At 38.4% G+C, this 17,429-nt stretch overlaps 2 protein-coding genes across 2 annotated transcripts; one reads left to right on the top strand and one right to left on the bottom strand.

Moving 5' to 3' along the window:
• Nucleotides 1-341: 341 nt before the first annotated feature.
• On the top strand, nt 342-8,434 carry LOC141908024 (ras-related protein Rab-14). The gene is made up of 9 exons (XM_074797801.1): nt 342-402; nt 1,287-1,418; nt 2,198-2,243; nt 2,349-2,480; nt 2,885-2,951; nt 3,040-3,127; nt 3,442-3,472; nt 3,610-3,678; nt 4,466-8,434. The coding sequence occupies exons 2-9, from the start codon at nt 1,313-1,315 to the stop codon at nt 4,569-4,571; spliced, it is 645 nt and encodes a 214-aa protein (XP_074653902.1). The 5' UTR covers nt 342-402; nt 1,287-1,312; the 3' UTR covers nt 4,572-8,434.
• Nucleotides 8,435-10,615: 2,181 nt separating this feature from the next.
• On the bottom strand, nt 10,616-17,388 carry LOC141908676 (tektin-like protein 1). Its single transcript, XM_074798815.1, has 6 exons — nt 16,632-17,388; nt 13,107-13,211; nt 11,886-12,299; nt 11,690-11,785; nt 11,500-11,613; nt 10,616-11,416 (listed from the first exon to the last, which is right to left on the bottom strand). The coding sequence occupies exons 1-6, from the start codon at nt 17,013-17,015 to the stop codon at nt 11,231-11,233; spliced, it is 1,299 nt and encodes a 432-aa protein (XP_074654916.1). The 5' UTR covers nt 17,016-17,388; the 3' UTR covers nt 10,616-11,230.
• Nucleotides 17,389-17,429: the final 41 nt, after the last annotated feature.

Below are 17,429 nucleotides of genomic sequence, written 5' to 3' on the forward strand. Positions count from 1 at the left end.
TCTGTAGCTTAAATCATCCAGTATCCCTGGTACTATATATATATAAAAAGAACTTTTCTTATATATATAATACCAGGGATACTGGATGATCTAAGCTGGTACTGCACTGACTAGTGAAGTGAAAATTCCAGAGTTTTCAACACAATCCGTAATGGTGATGGTCGACGCGCGCGCTGCTTAATGCTATGGATGGAAATGTAACCGATCTACTGATCGCCGATCGGATCGCCGGGTTCGACCAACTCGGCCCGCAGTGACCCGCAAAACTCCGAGATCAACCGTCAAGTGCTGCTACAAAAGCGACTACCGGCAATATATCGAACTACAGCTCCCCGTGTATTTGTTAATAACGCCCCGCGACGCCATCTTTGACAATTCATCCCGATTTCTAGTGAAAATTTGGTAAGAATTCACCGATTATTGGCCTCTACGGCAGGAATATCAGCAATCGAACCCGATATTCGATCAGGGATGATCAACACGCGTTGATCGATGTATAATTTATCGGGTTTAAGGGTTTAAAACCACCTGATATTCGCTGAAATACGGCCGGATTTAGGATTTTTAGGATTCTCGATGAACGCGGAAGTGAATTTTTCTCTGCGGTAAAAAATGATCTATCATTAATTTCTAGACGATTCTGAAGCGAAATCGATATATTTTATCATATTTCAATGATAGATGGATTTTGATGAAGCAGATTATTAATTTTGTCATCTTAGATATCATATGGTGCACAGTTACTGTTAGGGCAAGCTTGTTTGAAGAATTTGTTGAGTATCATCAACCTTCCTTCTTGGCTTCCTCTCTCTCTCCATCAGGACTTGCCCTTCTCTCTTTCCATAACTCTGGAGTTGAAGGTCCCGATCGAGTTAACCATCACAGAATTTCTCAAATATAACATGGTTTTGAAACAAATATTATGTGTTATCTTACCCTCCCAGAAGTCTGAATATCAAAACCAAACCTGATGATGTCATTATGCAGGCCTGTTATATTCCTCCCCTTCTTATATACGAGTTTAGTTTGAGTTAGGTTAGATCTCATTTATTTTGGCCTTCCTTACCCTCCTAAAAGTTATAGGTTGAAACTTGTCAACTTGATAGGAAAGGCTAACACTGCCCGCTATGGGTAGGCCTATACTGTTAATGGCAATTGGCCGGGGGGGGGGGTAGATTGTATCAGTGTAGAATGTATTGGATTGCATGCATTCAGTTTTAAAGGTGCAAGTTTATTCTTTAAGATAATATTTGGTTTTATTGCGATAATGCACTTTCTGTTTTCAGCTTCTGACGTAAATCACAGCTTCACAATGGCTGCCGGGCCATACAACTACTCGTATATATTCAAATATATCATCATAGGTGATATGGGCGTCGGAAAATCCTGTTTACTGCATCAATTTACTGAAAAGAAATGTGAGTAACACAGTTTAGTATAATCTATAAATCTCATCGACTGTCAATGCTCGTGTTACTGAGGACAGGTGTTAATTACTAGACCTCGTTAAACACAAAGCGAAATGGAACTTTTTTTAGCCCTGATGAGGAAATATGATTACTAGGGTGGCCATTGACCTGGAAAACTGGTCAACGGAATCTTTGCAAAGAACCTAGAAGACCAAGGGAATAATTTGTATAGGCCATATCATCGACCATGTGTTCCTTTACAAACGCATGATTCAATGAAAAATTAATAGTTTGTTAAGTTTTGAACCAGGAAATTTCTCAGATTCACTCTGGGGATTTTGAGTTATAACATTGAAAAATCTGGGGAGTTTTGAATTGACAGATTACTGCAGATTTAGATCCACTCAATTTGGAACCATTTAACTTTTGATTAGACAAGCTTAGAGCACTTGATGGGACTCAAAAATAATGATGTTCACCGTCTAATGCGACGACGTATGTGGTTCTCGTCAGGGAATTCCGGATTTATTTTTCCTTGCGCATCAGGGAGTCCCGACTCATTCTAAAGTCTAGAAAAACGTAGGGAATTAGAATTGTTGGTGTATTGTTCTTCTTGCTGGTGATAAGTGGCTCATGGAATCTCTTGATTTAAGCAACTGTCCCCATTGAGGATATTGTATAATTCGATCAGGGAATTTTTGGTCAAGGGTCAGGGAAATATTGAGATTTTCTTCGCGTTTAAGACGTAATTCGCTGTGTTTAAATGATGTATACCTATGTGTTTTCAGTTATGGCTGATTGTCCACATACTATAGGAGTCGAATTCGGAACGAGGTATAATTCACACCGATAATCATTCAAAACCGTCAATTTTGATAAGAATGTGGTTTATGTGGCTCAAGGGGAGGCATCTACATCTTTTATTTTCATTTATTGCAGAATAATCGAAGTTTCTGGTCAGAAAATCAAATTACAGATTTGGGACACGGCCGGTCAGGAGCGATTCCGTGCAGTGACTCGTAGTTATTACCGAGGTGCTGCTGGTGCGCTGATGGTTTACGATATTACCAGGTAACTACTCGAAAAAGAGCTATTCTAGGCCTTAAATCTTGGGACCAGTTGTCTCAGAGAGCGTAGGCACTGAATCACAAGCGATGAAAAGTTATATGTAGAAATCAGTAACTTATTTTCAAAGAGATGTTACTACATCGAAAGTAAGATATGATATGATTGACTTTTCGTGAAATAAAATTTTACACGATGAATCGACAATATCGGCAGGGTATATAAAATGTAATAATATTAGATGAATGAAGGACTGCTTTGAAGCAACTGTTAGCTTGTACAATATTAAAGCAGCCCTTTTTAAATTAAAACAGCGGAAAAGAAAGAAAATAAAATAAAGAGAAGAATTGAAAAGTATTAAGCGACATAAGATAGATTTAAAATTTACCGGCATTACTCGTTATTTGCAGACGAAGTACATATAATCATCTAAGCAGTTGGCTGACAGACGCTAGGAATTTAACAAATCCAAATACTGTAAGCATCGAAACATCGTGTCTCTGAATTTCTTGCCGTGATTATTTCTGAACGGATCTTAAAAGAGTTTTCTGTATTATGTTTCTAGGTTATATTTTTGATCGGAAATAAATCGGATTTAGAAGCGCAGAGAGACGTCACTTATGAGGAAGCGAAACAATTCGCAGAGGAAAATGGTGCGTACGTTGTTTCTTCGAGCTTTCTCTGAAATAATTTTTTCACCCGCGGTTTCTTACAGATCGGGGAATTCTTGATTCATTTTCCCTGTTCTGAAGAGTCGATGTTTTTCTTGGAAATCACGGGAAAAGTTGTGGAATTTAAATTTTGGTGTCTTGTTCCTGCTGATGATAAGTGGCACAAGGAACCTCTTATTAATCTAATTAGGGAATTCTTGGTCAAGGGTCCAGATTCCATGTTACGTAAGAACCCTGGATATTTTCGTAAGGGAATTTCAGCCGTAAAATTATTTGTTTCTTTTCATCTTCTTCAGGTCTAATGTTTTTAGAATGTAGCGCTAAAACGTAAGTTATCTTGCCTCTAATGAAATATTCATACGAACAGATATAATTCTTGACAAGATTTATTCAAATGGTATCTATCGAAAAAGTGTGACCGATCTGAAATAAACGCTTACAATGCGTTTTTGTTTTGTATTCAGCGGAGAAAATGTTGAAGATGCATTCCTAGACACGGCCAAGAAAATCTATCAAAATATACAGGACGGAAGGTAATGAACAAGAATGATAACTTGAAAGTTTATTGATGCAATAACACACATGTGTTGCTTAATATTCAGAGATGCTAGTTTTCCGGAAATATCCGGAATTCCGGAAATTTAGGATCGCCGATGTCAATAAGACCAGGTCAAATATGGTAGAGGCGGGAAAAAAGATATTCTTCGTCACCCGGATAGCGCGCGGCATAAGAAGGCAGCGAGGGATGTGAAGCACAACGAATGCCTGCCGTCGTATTTTCAGATGAAAGATGCCGATCGTGATACTGCATCTCCAGCGATGCAAAAACGCAAAATTTTTTCTGGGGGAGAATTTTTCAGACCCTCGTTCTAAATTCCGGAATTTTGGTACTTTGGCCCTAGCATCTCTGAATATTATATTTATCAACAACGAATAATGTGATATGAATTATTCGATTTTATTAAGAATCAGTAGAGTAATTCTGGCTTTGAATATTAATAATCGGCGACCAGTCTAGCCCTGATATGGTGATGTGGTAGTTCACATCCTCTCGAAATGGAAATAATTTAAATTTATCAAAAACGGGATAAAAGTTATGAAATATGTTTAATTACGAAATGAACACCAAAATTCTCGATTTTGTGATTGTTATTTTGGTAACACTACTATTGATGACAACTCACAGAATTCCTTAAACTTAGTAAACCTTAGTGTAACGGTTTTAATCACTTCAAACAATGGGACTGTTATTTAGAATTTCAGCTGATATCGATTCACTTTTGAAGTAATTTATATATTTCATTCTGTATATGTTTTCAGTTTGGATTTAAACGCTGCGGAGAGTGGAGTACAACACCGGCCGTCCGGGCCTGGGAATCAGCTCGGACCCACGCCGTCTGCCGACAAGGACGGCTGCTCGTGTTAGGATCGTCGGCGGCGAATCGCGCGTCGATATTTTACGCATATTTAATAACGAGTCTGTGTGGTCACTAACAACTACTACCACCAGGTGGCAGCAGGAGCGGTGAAGCGAAATGTCACCCGCGACAAAAAAAAACATTTCATTAAAAAATCTTTATCTTTCATTCGTATTCATATGTGATTTGGTCTGGCAACAATAAAAATTCTGAGTATTGTTGCCTGGATTGGTCCGGACCAGCGGGATTAGTATCCGAATCGGGGCTGATAGTACCGGTCCCTGATCTGGGGTCATATCGGTTGTACTACAAGGGCTAGAAAATCTATTTATTAAAACTGATGATTCGATATTAATATCCAGTATGAAATAATAATATTAGGAAGATAATCTAGGTTTGTATGAACCAAAGGACTGTTAAATCCGTTTTAGGTTCCACTGTCCTAGTGGATTGGGTACAAACCCCGGTTCGGAGATATTGTCCAAGACCCCGATATAGGGCCACATTGCCCCTGTGTGGTGCGTCTGATGTCCCATATTCAGGGCTGTTGTACTTGTCTCGAATTTCGGGTCACTCCCATGGGGCACTAGACCTTGATTAGGGGCTATACCTGTGGGGCATTAAACCCTGATTAGGGGCTACAGCTGTGGGACGCTAGACCTAGGTTTGGGGTGTGGGATCGACGTCAAATTTTTTTCCCGACGCTCTTTCATTTTATCTCAAAATTTTGTGATTGGGAAAGGGAGGGTAGGGGATGGTCTCGTGGGCGCACGTGTGTGTGTATGTGTGACCGAGGACTTACTAGTCGAGAAAGATATGCGGCAACAATGAAAATGGACATTGTCACTTTGTTGTCACGGCGATTGATTGATCGATATGATATATTTATATATTGTAAACTGTTGTTTCTAATTTCTTGAAGAGTGCTAATAATAATAATATAAATAATAATGATAGTAGTGAATACAGAAACAGAAGTCTTTTTTGTCGTGTAACCATGATCTGATCTGGTTACGTGGTTGGAATCGGCTAAAGCTAAAATCATTTTGAAGTTATCTTAACACTTAAAGAGAGTCTGATTGAATGTCAGTCGTCGAACTGTGTCCCGGGAACGACGTTTAACCGTGTTCATTTCTGATTCTGACGAAGATTCTCTTGTAAATATATATCGAATAGGAATATTTGCACATTATTGGGTGTAAGGTGATAATCTGACCGGGATCACGGGTTGACTGCTTCACGCGTTACGCTGAAGTTTTGTGGTCTCCTTTCGCTTGTGATAAGTTCATTTTCAAGCCGTAGGTCGCGTTTGAACTATCACTTATTAGTCTGTTCTAATTTGGCCTGTACGTGTGGTCTGGACTAATTTAGAACGGAGCAATTGAGAACAGGCTTTTCACTAGTGTGAACGCATGGTCCATTCTCAATTGGAACGGACTGAATTTAGAACGTTTAAGATAATGTTGCGTGAACCTGGCTATAATCCGACTCCAAACTCGGAACTCGGTTCTTTGACTGAAATTGTGTCTTGTTCTGCTTTACAAAATAGAAACTCTTGTGGTTCCAAAGTTTTTGAGTTTGGTAGCTTGGCTGCATGATTACGCAAGGGGGAAATATGCAGAAAAGCTCATTCAGAAATGACTGAGAATTTTCAGATGGAAGATATTCCTTTATCTGGGCTTGGTAGGGTTTGATTTATTTGCCCAGCAAGTTTTCACAGTTCTCTATCAACGGTAGAGGAAATCTCTTCAAACACATATTTGCACCGAGGGAAAGATTTTAACGAATACTTCGCGTACTTTTCGCACTAGAATAGGGTAACGCCTCCTATTGTGAAATGAAGTAACTAAATCAACTAGGTACGCGTCGCGTAGGTTGATTTTTCGCTTTGTTATTTTTGCTCAAATTATTTAAACGACCGTGAAGTGGATTGAAAAATCGATATCAGTCGGTGATAAAAAGATTATGGAAAATTAGATTTTTCATGAACCGTTAATTGTTTTTCTGTCTTCGTTGAAACCGTTAAAATTACTTTCAATGTGCTAAAATCTGATAACGAATATATAGGACTGATGTGATGTCGAGGGGTGTTTCGTAATTATGTCGTTTACCCCCCTGCGGGTTAAAATGCTGAAAAACCACTTTCTATAGAAATTGACTCCGATTTACGCTTTGTTTGCGATCGTCATAACGCAAAAATTGTGTTTAATGCTTCGTGCTAACTGTTTAAACCAAGCGTTTTTATGTACTGGTTATGATATACATCCGGTGGAATCTCGTTACAACGAACTTCAGGAGACCAGAAAATCCGTTCGTCGTTATCCAGTATGAACTTAGTAAAGTTTGGATCGAAATTCTAGGTTATATCGCGGGTTGTTTTAACGAGGTTCCTCTATTTTGATAAACAAGTCTCATCAATTAGGAAATCGAAACTAGTTTTAGCATGTTTTATTTATCAGCTGCGACTAGTTTCAACCTAGTGATGGTGGTTCATCTATTGTAATATCTGTTTTGTTGTCGATTCCGCCGATGTTTTTGACCTCTCACTGTTAGAACCTTTTTCTGCCTTGATTCGTGTTCGTTCACCCGTTACTCGGTTTCTTCAACCAAAACGAAATCATTTCAACAAAACGGACGAATAGAAATGTTTGCTGCATGATTATAACGATGTAAATAGTAATGCGGTATGTTGGTTTGTTTGGGAAATGATTGAATCCTCCTCTAGATTTAGGTATAGATTATTTAAATGCATTCCATCGAAGAATGAGGTGTCGTTTTATGCAGATTACGGAGATTTTTTTATTTCATCGTCCCGAATTTGCTCAGTTGAAAAGAATCATGAATCGAAAAAAAATATCGAATGAAATTTCACAGGGTTTTAAATTGATAAACGATTTAGCTTCGCACTCAGGTTCGCTGTTAGAGGGTTCGTTTCGAAGACAGTTCAACTTAAAACCTGCGGTCGACGAATAGTTCTAAAGTTGAAACTGGGGCCAGTTATAGATCAGTTTTAACTTCAACTCGAAGGCTTCACTGGTAATGTTATTACAGCCAAACTGGTTAAGTCGTCATTGGCTAAGACATCTCTATTTTTGAGTCCCAATTCGTATTTCTAATTCAATTTACTAAGTGTAAGTCGTCATTTTGAAAGAGTCTTCAATATAATGATCGTCACAACTATAATGACTTGACTGTATTTAGTACCCAGGGGCTGCAGTTGCTCAAAAGTAAGTTAGAGTTAACCAGTGGATAGTTGACATAGTGATAATCAGACAGGATCCAGTTCCACAGTTCTGAGTTAAGATTTGACCCTGAGTTAACTCATTGAAAATGAACTAATTTGAACTCGGAGTTAACTCTGACTCACAACTGTGGAACTGGGTCCTGAACTCCAAGGTTAGAGTTAACCAGTGGATAGTTGACATAGTGGTAATTAACTGTTCATTGTTACTGTGGTATATATCCGCCGGTTATCTTTAACCAACTTCTTAACAATTTTTCGATCAACCCACGTTGAAGCTGATCTCTAGTACTAGCCACGGAAATAGATTTTATTGACTCGGATTATCTATGATCAAGTCTTCGTATATAGCGAGATAATCCAGATTAAACTCAGTATAATCCGTAATCCATAATTTGAGCGTGAAATGTTTGTTTGGTTTTTTGGCCGGGCTTATTGAATTACGTGCATCGTAGAAGATGAAACGAATGATGCAATTAGTAAAATACTTTGATGATGATGATGATGATGAGTAATATATGACTGATTGAGTGTCTATAGTTGTACATTTCATCTGCCGTGTAACAAAAATCATTAGCGATGACGATATTTATATTTCTGTATAATAAATGTGTACAATTTGTGTATTATAGCAAATATCAGATTTATTTTTGTTGTGGTTTCAAGTCTTTGTTTTCTTCAGGTCAGTTTTATAGATTGGGTATCCAAGTTACCCTAAGGGGTAAATCATCGACCTGGTTGAGAACTACCATAACTTGAATACAGTATGAAATGGATTAGAAATTGATGTTTCAATTCAACATCTGTACTGGTGAGTAACACTTATACCAGGTATGAAGGTACTACTAAAATTGACTCCAAACTAGGTTGAAATAGATATTGGTTTATCGACCACCAGGGTATCATTGTGTAGTTTGGTAGGTTATAAACCCAAAGGTTTTTTCTGTGGAATATGTATAGCTGATCATGAAACTAAACACAGTCCAGTAACTGACTAGACCCAACATTAGCGGCTGTCTGTGGTAATACATGTACATTGTATTCAGTCACGAGGAATGAAGACTTATATTATAAGAGCTTTTGTTGTGTTGTTTGTGTAACTGGTCACTTAATCATATATAACAGTACCTATATGAATTAGCATGACCACTGTATATAATGCATGTAGTATGGCTAAAGCTCCGTTTGGTCATTTTCCAGTTGAAAGATTTTGTATGGATTTCATATGTTCAGTCTTTTAACCCAGACAGTGAGTTGACTTAGACCATGGGGCACGTGTTGGTCTAAACATCACTTAGGGTGGGAATCCAGGTTGTAGTAGATAGCCCAAACACTGAAGTACAAGGGTATAGATGATCAGTCTTATTGGCAAAAACAATGAAATCGCAACTTGGGTGAATTTTCATTCATTTATTCAACTGGATTGCAATAGCAATAATTCTATTGTAAGCTTTTAATACAATTCATAACTGGTGACGGCAATCGTTTATATATAGAAACTAACTTCCATTCTTTCTCCAAAATACTCGGGTGACATCATAATCAATTAACAACCCAATCTTAATTAACCAACCTTAATTACTTAGTTCGTAAAGCAAACAGATGTGAAGACATATATCATGTATATACATGTAAGGGTTTGTGTCACAAGTTTAAAAAAGACAACCTGGTTTTTTTTTCCCTTTCGAAAAAGTGGAGTCGGCACAGCACACTCACTCGGCAAACACTGCATTTCAATAATACAATCATTACGCGCAATAATAGTGAATTACAGTAGACTCTAGGTCTAATAATACTTCCTTAACAATATCAGATAAGTCAATAATAGCCCTAGGAGACTTCTGCGGTGAAGCTAAAATTCATTTTACAATTGATTTTTTGAAGTAGCTTTTACATAATTCTTAAAATCAGCGGCCAGTTCCATTTGTCGACTCTAAAACATTGAAAATGAACTAATCTGTAAAAATGAACTAAACTGTAAAATGTAAGAAGTGGAACTGGGTTATGTAATAGATGGCGTTTTTATTTTGTAGGTAAATGCCGAAAAAAATTATCACAGCTTTCGCTCTTAATGAATATCGTTAATGTATTTGATCAGAATCTAGATATAGACTCGGTTTGATCGAACTATGAAAGAGCAGTTCCTTACACGAAACTCCTGCATTCATCGAAAATGTAAGGAACGCAATTTCAAGTGAAAATTCACTGAAATTACAATCTACTGATAAACTACTGCTTCGGCTGGTTTTTCTCAGAAAACAGAACACCTGTATATTTCCTTCTTATTAGCCAAAATCACTGATGTGGTTTGTATATCGGGGCTTGCTTGTATAATACAGGATTCTTAAGTAGACAAATTGCCAAAGGGTGATTATAATATTCAGAACAAATTTACTGGCTTTCGATACTTGTTTCAAGTGAACAGATACTACTGCTTCCGCTGGTTTTTCTCAGACCAGAACATCTGTATATTTCCTTGTTACTAGCCTATCACTGATGTGGGGCCGTATATCGGGGCTTGCCTGTACGATACAGGATTCTTAAGAAGACAAATTTCCAAAGGGTGACTATAATATTCAGAACAAATTTACTGGCTTTCGATACTTGTTTCAAGTAAACAGATTAGCTGAGATGTGTTAGTTTCGGACAATATAGAAATACTCGTCGCCTAAAAACAACACAAACAAATTATGAGTAAAATAAACACTTTTCAAAATCAGCAGCAGCACCTTTATGTGTGGAAAGTGTGGGTTTCATGGCGGACGGAATTTCTGGATCACAGATCATTAAATAACAATAATAATTATTATATAATAGTAATAATAATAATAATACATGTACAACCTTCATTTTCAATCAGCTCCAATTCAAAACTGGATCCCGGATTTTTTAAAACTATTTACATATGGAAAAAATATCTATATGTGAAATATTTATATCAGAAAAATCGTTAATACAATCGATATATACAAAACAACGGACAAACTAAATACAGATATAAACCTATTTATTTCAATGACACGATGGTTAGAGTCGACTTTGAAAAACGAAAAAAAAAAATCATCTGGAATTAAAACATTAAAGCAAAACAATAAACTTGTGTCAATCGCGAGAAAATTGCCGTGCAAAATCGATACTGTCGGTTTATCGTTATATCAGCAGTTTATTTTTCGAACGGAACGTAAAAAAATTCTTCAGAAAAACGAAGACTTTAAACTACGGAAAAAGAAGCAATTTTTTTCGCGAGAGGCGAAAAATGTATGTACAAAAATACGATTTCAAAAAATTAATCGAAATCGCAAGATTTTTAGATTTTTTTCAAAAGTTTTCAATTACTTTGCGTGAATGAAATATTCAGCGAGTTTTCAAACAAAAAAAAAAAGAAACCAAAATGAAAGTAGATATTTTAAAGTAGAATCGTGTTTTCTAAACGGTGGCGCCCATACTCCATCGATGTCCGGATTTATTACGACGTAGACGCACGACGCTGGAATCGATATCCTGAGCGATTCGTTTATCTCGTAGATTATCTTTCAGTCGTAGATGAGCGAGTTTCAATAGACCGATGTTCTGACTGGTCGCAGTCAATGATTCCAACAGTCCATTACCACCCTATAATAGACAAAAATACGCTCGATCTATCGGAATCTCAATGTTTCAGGTAACAGCGTGGCCATTCTCGTACTGATTCTTACCTGAATCACCTGCTGAGCCTCTGGTAACTGATTTCCGGGATGACGTTGAAATACTCTAATAATCGGTCGATTTAAACGCTCTCTATTGACGAGATCGGAACTAGAAACCGGACCCTGAAATATCAATCAGTATCGGTTACAATCAATGATTCCCGGCCCCCGGGTTCGAATCAGAGGTGATTTAACTTACCAGTGAAATATTACGAGCTTTCTCCGTAGTGTCGAACCAGCGTTGAGCTCGGTGAATAGCATGGCGGTTCTCTCCAGCGCTTACTGATAAATGTTGCTGAGAAAATAAAAAAGAATGAAATATTTAAATGCTAAATAAAATTCCCTGATATTTCGCTGATATTCAGCGGTTTAGGTGATGTTTGTTCAACACTTACTCGAAGGGTTTCTGTTTCGGCTATTTTCTGGATCAGACCGTCGTTCACAGATTTGTGCGCCGCTTTCTGCAGACGTTCGGTTTTCTCGATCGCTTCGTTGAGATCGATTCTCAACATCTGAGATCTCTGACGGGCGTCGCGCGCTTCGTGCAGCGCCTGATCGGCCTCGGGACTGTACGAACCGAGCGGATCGACGGTCATATCGCGAGCAGTCTTCGATCCGCTCGCAGACATCCCCGACCCGTTACGATCGGCCCTCGCGCTCAGCGATCCACTCGTACTTTTAAACAACGTATTACGCGTATTACGGTTGGCGTTTGCGGATTGTGATTTCATCGCGTGACAGATGAGATCGAGAACTCGAGATCGTTCTTGTAAACATGTCGCTAGTCGTTTACGAGCGTTATCCAATACCTGTAAATAAAATCAAACTTTCAAAAAAAATTTCAAAAAAACTTTTAACTTTCAAAAAATCAAACTTTCAGCTTCATTCAACAAATGAACTACCGGTAATAACTTATTTCAAATTCAACTGTCAATTTGGGGCTTGATCCCTTGTTAAAACTTGGACACATTAATTCTAGGTTACAAGCGTAGAATGTGTATTGAAAGTCATTTTAGGGAAATAGGACATTTGAAAAGAAAGTTTTCGGTTTCTCGGTCTATTCAACATTATGTTCAGCCTAAAGGCTGTGGGCTGTATAGAAAACAGCCGAAGGTATTTAGTCCTAAAAAAGGGCACTTTCAAGAAGGGAAATAGATTTTTATTTCATTCTATCAAATGTTCATTACCAACTTCAGTGATTAGTAAGAATGATATGATTTCATGATGTAATGAAAGTAGAAGCTGAAGTGAAACCGGACCCCTGCACGCCCACCCGCCCGTCGTGGAACCGGACACCTGCACGCCCACCCGCCCGTCGTTGAACCGGACACCTGCACGCCCACCCACCCGTCGTGGAACCGGACACCCGCACGCCCGCCCGTCGTTGAACCAGACACCTGCACGCCCGCCCACCCGTCGTTGAACCGGACACCCGCATGCCCGTCGTGGAACCGGACATCTGCACGCCCACCCGCCCGTCGTGGAACCGGACACCTGCACGCCCACCCGCCCGTCATTGAACCGGACACCCGCACGCCCGCCCGTCATTGAACCAGACACCTGCACGCCCGCCTGCCCGTCGTCGTCCCGAACAGTAAAATGATTAATGTTTATACCTGTAATTGTTGTTGTACGAGGCGTAACTGTGCTTCCAATACACGCTTTAAATTCAGTAAATGTTGCCGTTCAGCGCTTAACAAATCATCAGCTCCGTCGGTATCCTGAAAAACAACAGACCGACTTCATTTAAAATTCGCACACTTTTTCATTCAGAGATTCACCTCACGATTTGACTCCGGAACCAACTTCTTATGAATACTTCTTGGACTATACCTCACTAGGCTATAACTCATATCATCATATCATATTCATTTCCCGAATAATTTACATCAATACATAATGAATTACTCAATTGCAGACCACAATCATTAACAGGAAAAAATTAAGAGTCCAGCGATGCTTCAACTCAATTCCATTTTCAAAACTGATTATTATGTATCCTGATCTTATCTGAGGATACAAAACTGAAAGTTAAGAGAGCACTTTTCACTGCACATATAATCCATATAGCAATTAGCGTTTGACTAATGAATATAATTAAACGATAATTGATTTTAAACTGTCAGTTGAATTAACGAATGAATGAATAATAGATTACATGACAGCGACTGCAGCTACTGGTTTCATTTGATACTCGTGCAGTAGAGCAGTTTAGATTTCATACCGACGACATTCATTGATCGAGCCAGGAATTCAAACCGACTGTGTGAAGTACAGTAAATACCGCCACAAACTGGCACCGGTAAAAATCAACAACAAAAAGAATATCCGAGTTAAAGATCGGAAAATAAGTAAGGAAGTAAAATAGTGATTGTAAATTGATCCATAATTGAGACGGTAAAATTTGTCAGAGTTAAACAAAAGTCATAGGAACTCGATCAGAATTATCCTTAATTTCTATAGTTGCACACATCGAAGCGGCAGTAAATAATAAATATGACTTTTGTTGATTGTCGGCAGCGATGTGTCAATAATTCAACGATCTACGACGCAATGTCCCAAGAGTTGATTAAAGCATAACCAGTTTCTATCAGCGGTTGAAATATCGTTCATATTTAATAATAGCCACAGAACTCGAATGTAAACAGATATTTCGCGAGCGTTTATAGGTAACTCGTCGGTCCTCGGCTGCTAATAGCAACCGAGGACAAATGGACCACTCGACAACCTCGTTTCCCAGCAACTACATCCTTTTGACAACTCGTGCTAAAAATATTATCGGCAATTCTGATTGAAAAGTTTACATTTAGTCGACACGTATTCGCGAAGTGCTTGAATATATGTCTGAGAACTGAGATTTGAATTCAAACAGAAAATTGTTATCAGTGTTTCAAGAGTCCAGCTCAATTGATACTACCACTTTTTGAAATCGAATCAAATTCTAAACAGCGCAAACACATTAGCTCAAAGACTAACTGTGTTAACACGGGATTCTCGGCTAACGAAGTACCGGTATTTGTGTGGTACTGAATATGTCAAAATAAAGCGCTTCCAGAGCGAGTTCTTGATACAGCCCTGCCTCGAGTAATCTAACCGTATGAACACCGCTGCCAAGTAAGTTCCTCTCTGTCCTGTTAGTAACCCCTCTGTTTGGAAGTGATGAAATGAATCCAGTTTATGCAGCTCGATTGATTCTGGTTGCACACTTTCTGCTACTTATCGATTTAATAAGTGATAATTAATTGTATTACAGTTGACTTCACGGGCAACAGAAGGTTTACAGCGAGTTCAAGCAGGATTAATTTACGACGGTGGTTTCATGTCGTTGTTCGAGGCAGGAAATGAATCGATATCGGTGAAAGTCTCATAATTCCTACTTACAGCGCGCGCTGTTACTGCTGCTTCAGGTTAGGCCTACCTAACACGGATCTATTGCCTTACTCTATTAAACCCATGCCAGGAACCAGTTCCACAACTAGTACCGCATTCAATTCTAGGGTCTGATTTAGGGAGGGGTACATATCACATGATAACAAGGGCACCGCGAAAGAAAGCTCATCAGAAAACATAAGCCTAACTCTTTTGAATGACAGAGAATAAGCGCATGGAATCTAAACTTTTATAGGCATCGGTTTGATATTGTGCCATAAGAAATAGGGCAACTGGACATGGATCAACTGGACATGGATCAACTGGACATGGATCAACTCGACATGGATCAACTCGACATGGATCAACTGGATCAAATATATATCCTTTTTGACAGGGGGCACAAAATATTCTCAAACTACAAATGCAAAATTTAAAAAAATGCCAGGGTTTCTTAAAAAGGCAAAATCACCCAAACAGGTTGTTAATTCAATTCAGCAATGCATCGAAAAGGTTAAAAAAACTTGCACGGTGTCTCAGACAATAATAGTTCTTTGACAGAACTCACAGTTAACAGTATTATTCCCAGTCTATACGATTAACACAAAGCGAATGACATTTAAATACAGACTTTATCAACTAAACCGTGGCCTACACACTGAACTGAACCGTTATTAAACCTACTCAATTCACTGAACTCCTACGGCTTTAATACAGTAGCACTGTTTTCACAGTAGGCCTAACTGTGTTATTAGTCCTCCAGAAAGCTATCAATCAAAATCGCAATTTTACGATTGTAACTCCAATCTATCAATCAATTAATTCATTCCGTCAATGCATTCATTTTGTAATTAAAAATCTAACCCACCGGGCAAAAATTCATAATTAAATAAAAATTGATTTTTACTAAATTCATCAATGATTAACTATAGGCCTTGTTTCTAGCCTCAAAACTCTTGCAAAAGGTTGATATTTTCTTTTCAATTGTAGATTCAATTCTTACAAGGTATAAACTCAGTTAAAATTTGGAACGATTTGATATGATTCCCGCTAGCCCAGTGCAGCCTATCTTATTAGCAAACTTTATTTGATTATTCTACGTTTGGAATTGAGATTTGATATGAACTGAATCAATAGGCCCTATACTGGAAACTTGAAGAAGAATTGTAAACATGTTCAGCTCTGTAGATAAACCTCATAGGCCTCTAGGCCCAATCGATCATATTCTAATAAGGTGCCTTAGCTTTGAGATTATCAAACCATAAATCAAAGCCTATTCTACAAAAATATTCCATAGTTCTAGTCTTTATTGGGTATTCGGCGATCTGAGGCTATGTTGTTATAAACACAAGACCTGCATGTGTGTCAAACAGTGTGACACATTGAGGCCCCCTGTGCCTTATAATTGTCCTCAAAGGCCAATAGGCCAATATAGTGACAAGACAAACTTCTTCGTTTCCGGACTTTCGTCTGCACAAATATTAAGCTATAATCTCAAAAATAATTTCTCCAACAGTCATTCAAAATCATTCATATAGGCCTACTTCAGTAAATTTTGAAATGCAAGAAAAATAATCATAACTTAACATTAAATAAAAATAATTCTAAAAGAAAAAGATTAGGCCTATAGGCCTATTATATAATTTCTTGGAATATAAACTTTAAAAAAGAAAGTTTTTAACTTAAATAAAAATGATTTTCTATTATCTAATCTTTGAAAACTAGCTTAAAATGTCAACTTGATTAATCTTCGATCAGAAGTCTCCACGTACCTTTTCTCTACTTGGCCTGGTGGTTCGTATTTCGCTACTTTCACGGTTCAGTTGTAAATCTTTACGCTTGTGTTCGAGCGCTTTCTCCAGCGATTCTCTACCGCGCGTCAGCGATTTTATCTCCTCGTTTGTTTCCAGTAAACTTTCTCGCAGTCTCCCGACGACGGCCCGCGCCTCTCGGAAATATCGATGAGCTTCCACATTGCTCAACTCGATCAAAGTTTCTCGCAGATGCGGTAGCGGGTCTTGAACGCGTCCTATATCGCAGTTTTTATCGCTTCGTCCGACGACGGTTTGAGAAAGTTTTATGTCTTTTATCGTGGAATTTTTCCAGTTCTGAGGCCCGATAGTTGCGGTCCCGAGCGGGACAGTTTTCATTGCCATTTTCGATTATATTTCCATCAGCTGTCGCGCTCGGATATCGCCGGATTGTGACAGATCGAGTTAGCGTTGTTACTGTTTCCCCAGCGACGCCCTCCGACGATCGCTTCCGGGTCAAAATCCTCGCTCGCTGATTGGCTGATCGCAGTCAAAATGGTGGTCATCAACCAGGAAATCGAGAAAAGTCATCGAATTCTACACGATTTCTAGACTTTTAATTGTGAAGTCCGAATAATACAGGGCATCGATTTACCAGAAAGCTATCACCAAATCATATAGTTTATCTGAAATGGCTTTTTATAGACTGTCATAGTCAATAAACCGCTAAAACAACCGGTTTAACAGACGATTCACATCATCCGTATTTAACGCGAGCCCATCAGGAGCTAGCGCCGTCTACTATTGAATTCATTATTC

Source organism: Tubulanus polymorphus, chromosome 7 (assembly GCF_964204645.1).
Source record: "Tubulanus polymorphus chromosome 7, tnTubPoly1.2, whole genome shotgun sequence".
Classification (NCBI taxonomy): domain Eukaryota; kingdom Metazoa; phylum Nemertea; class Palaeonemertea; order Tubulaniformes; family Tubulanidae; genus Tubulanus; species Tubulanus polymorphus.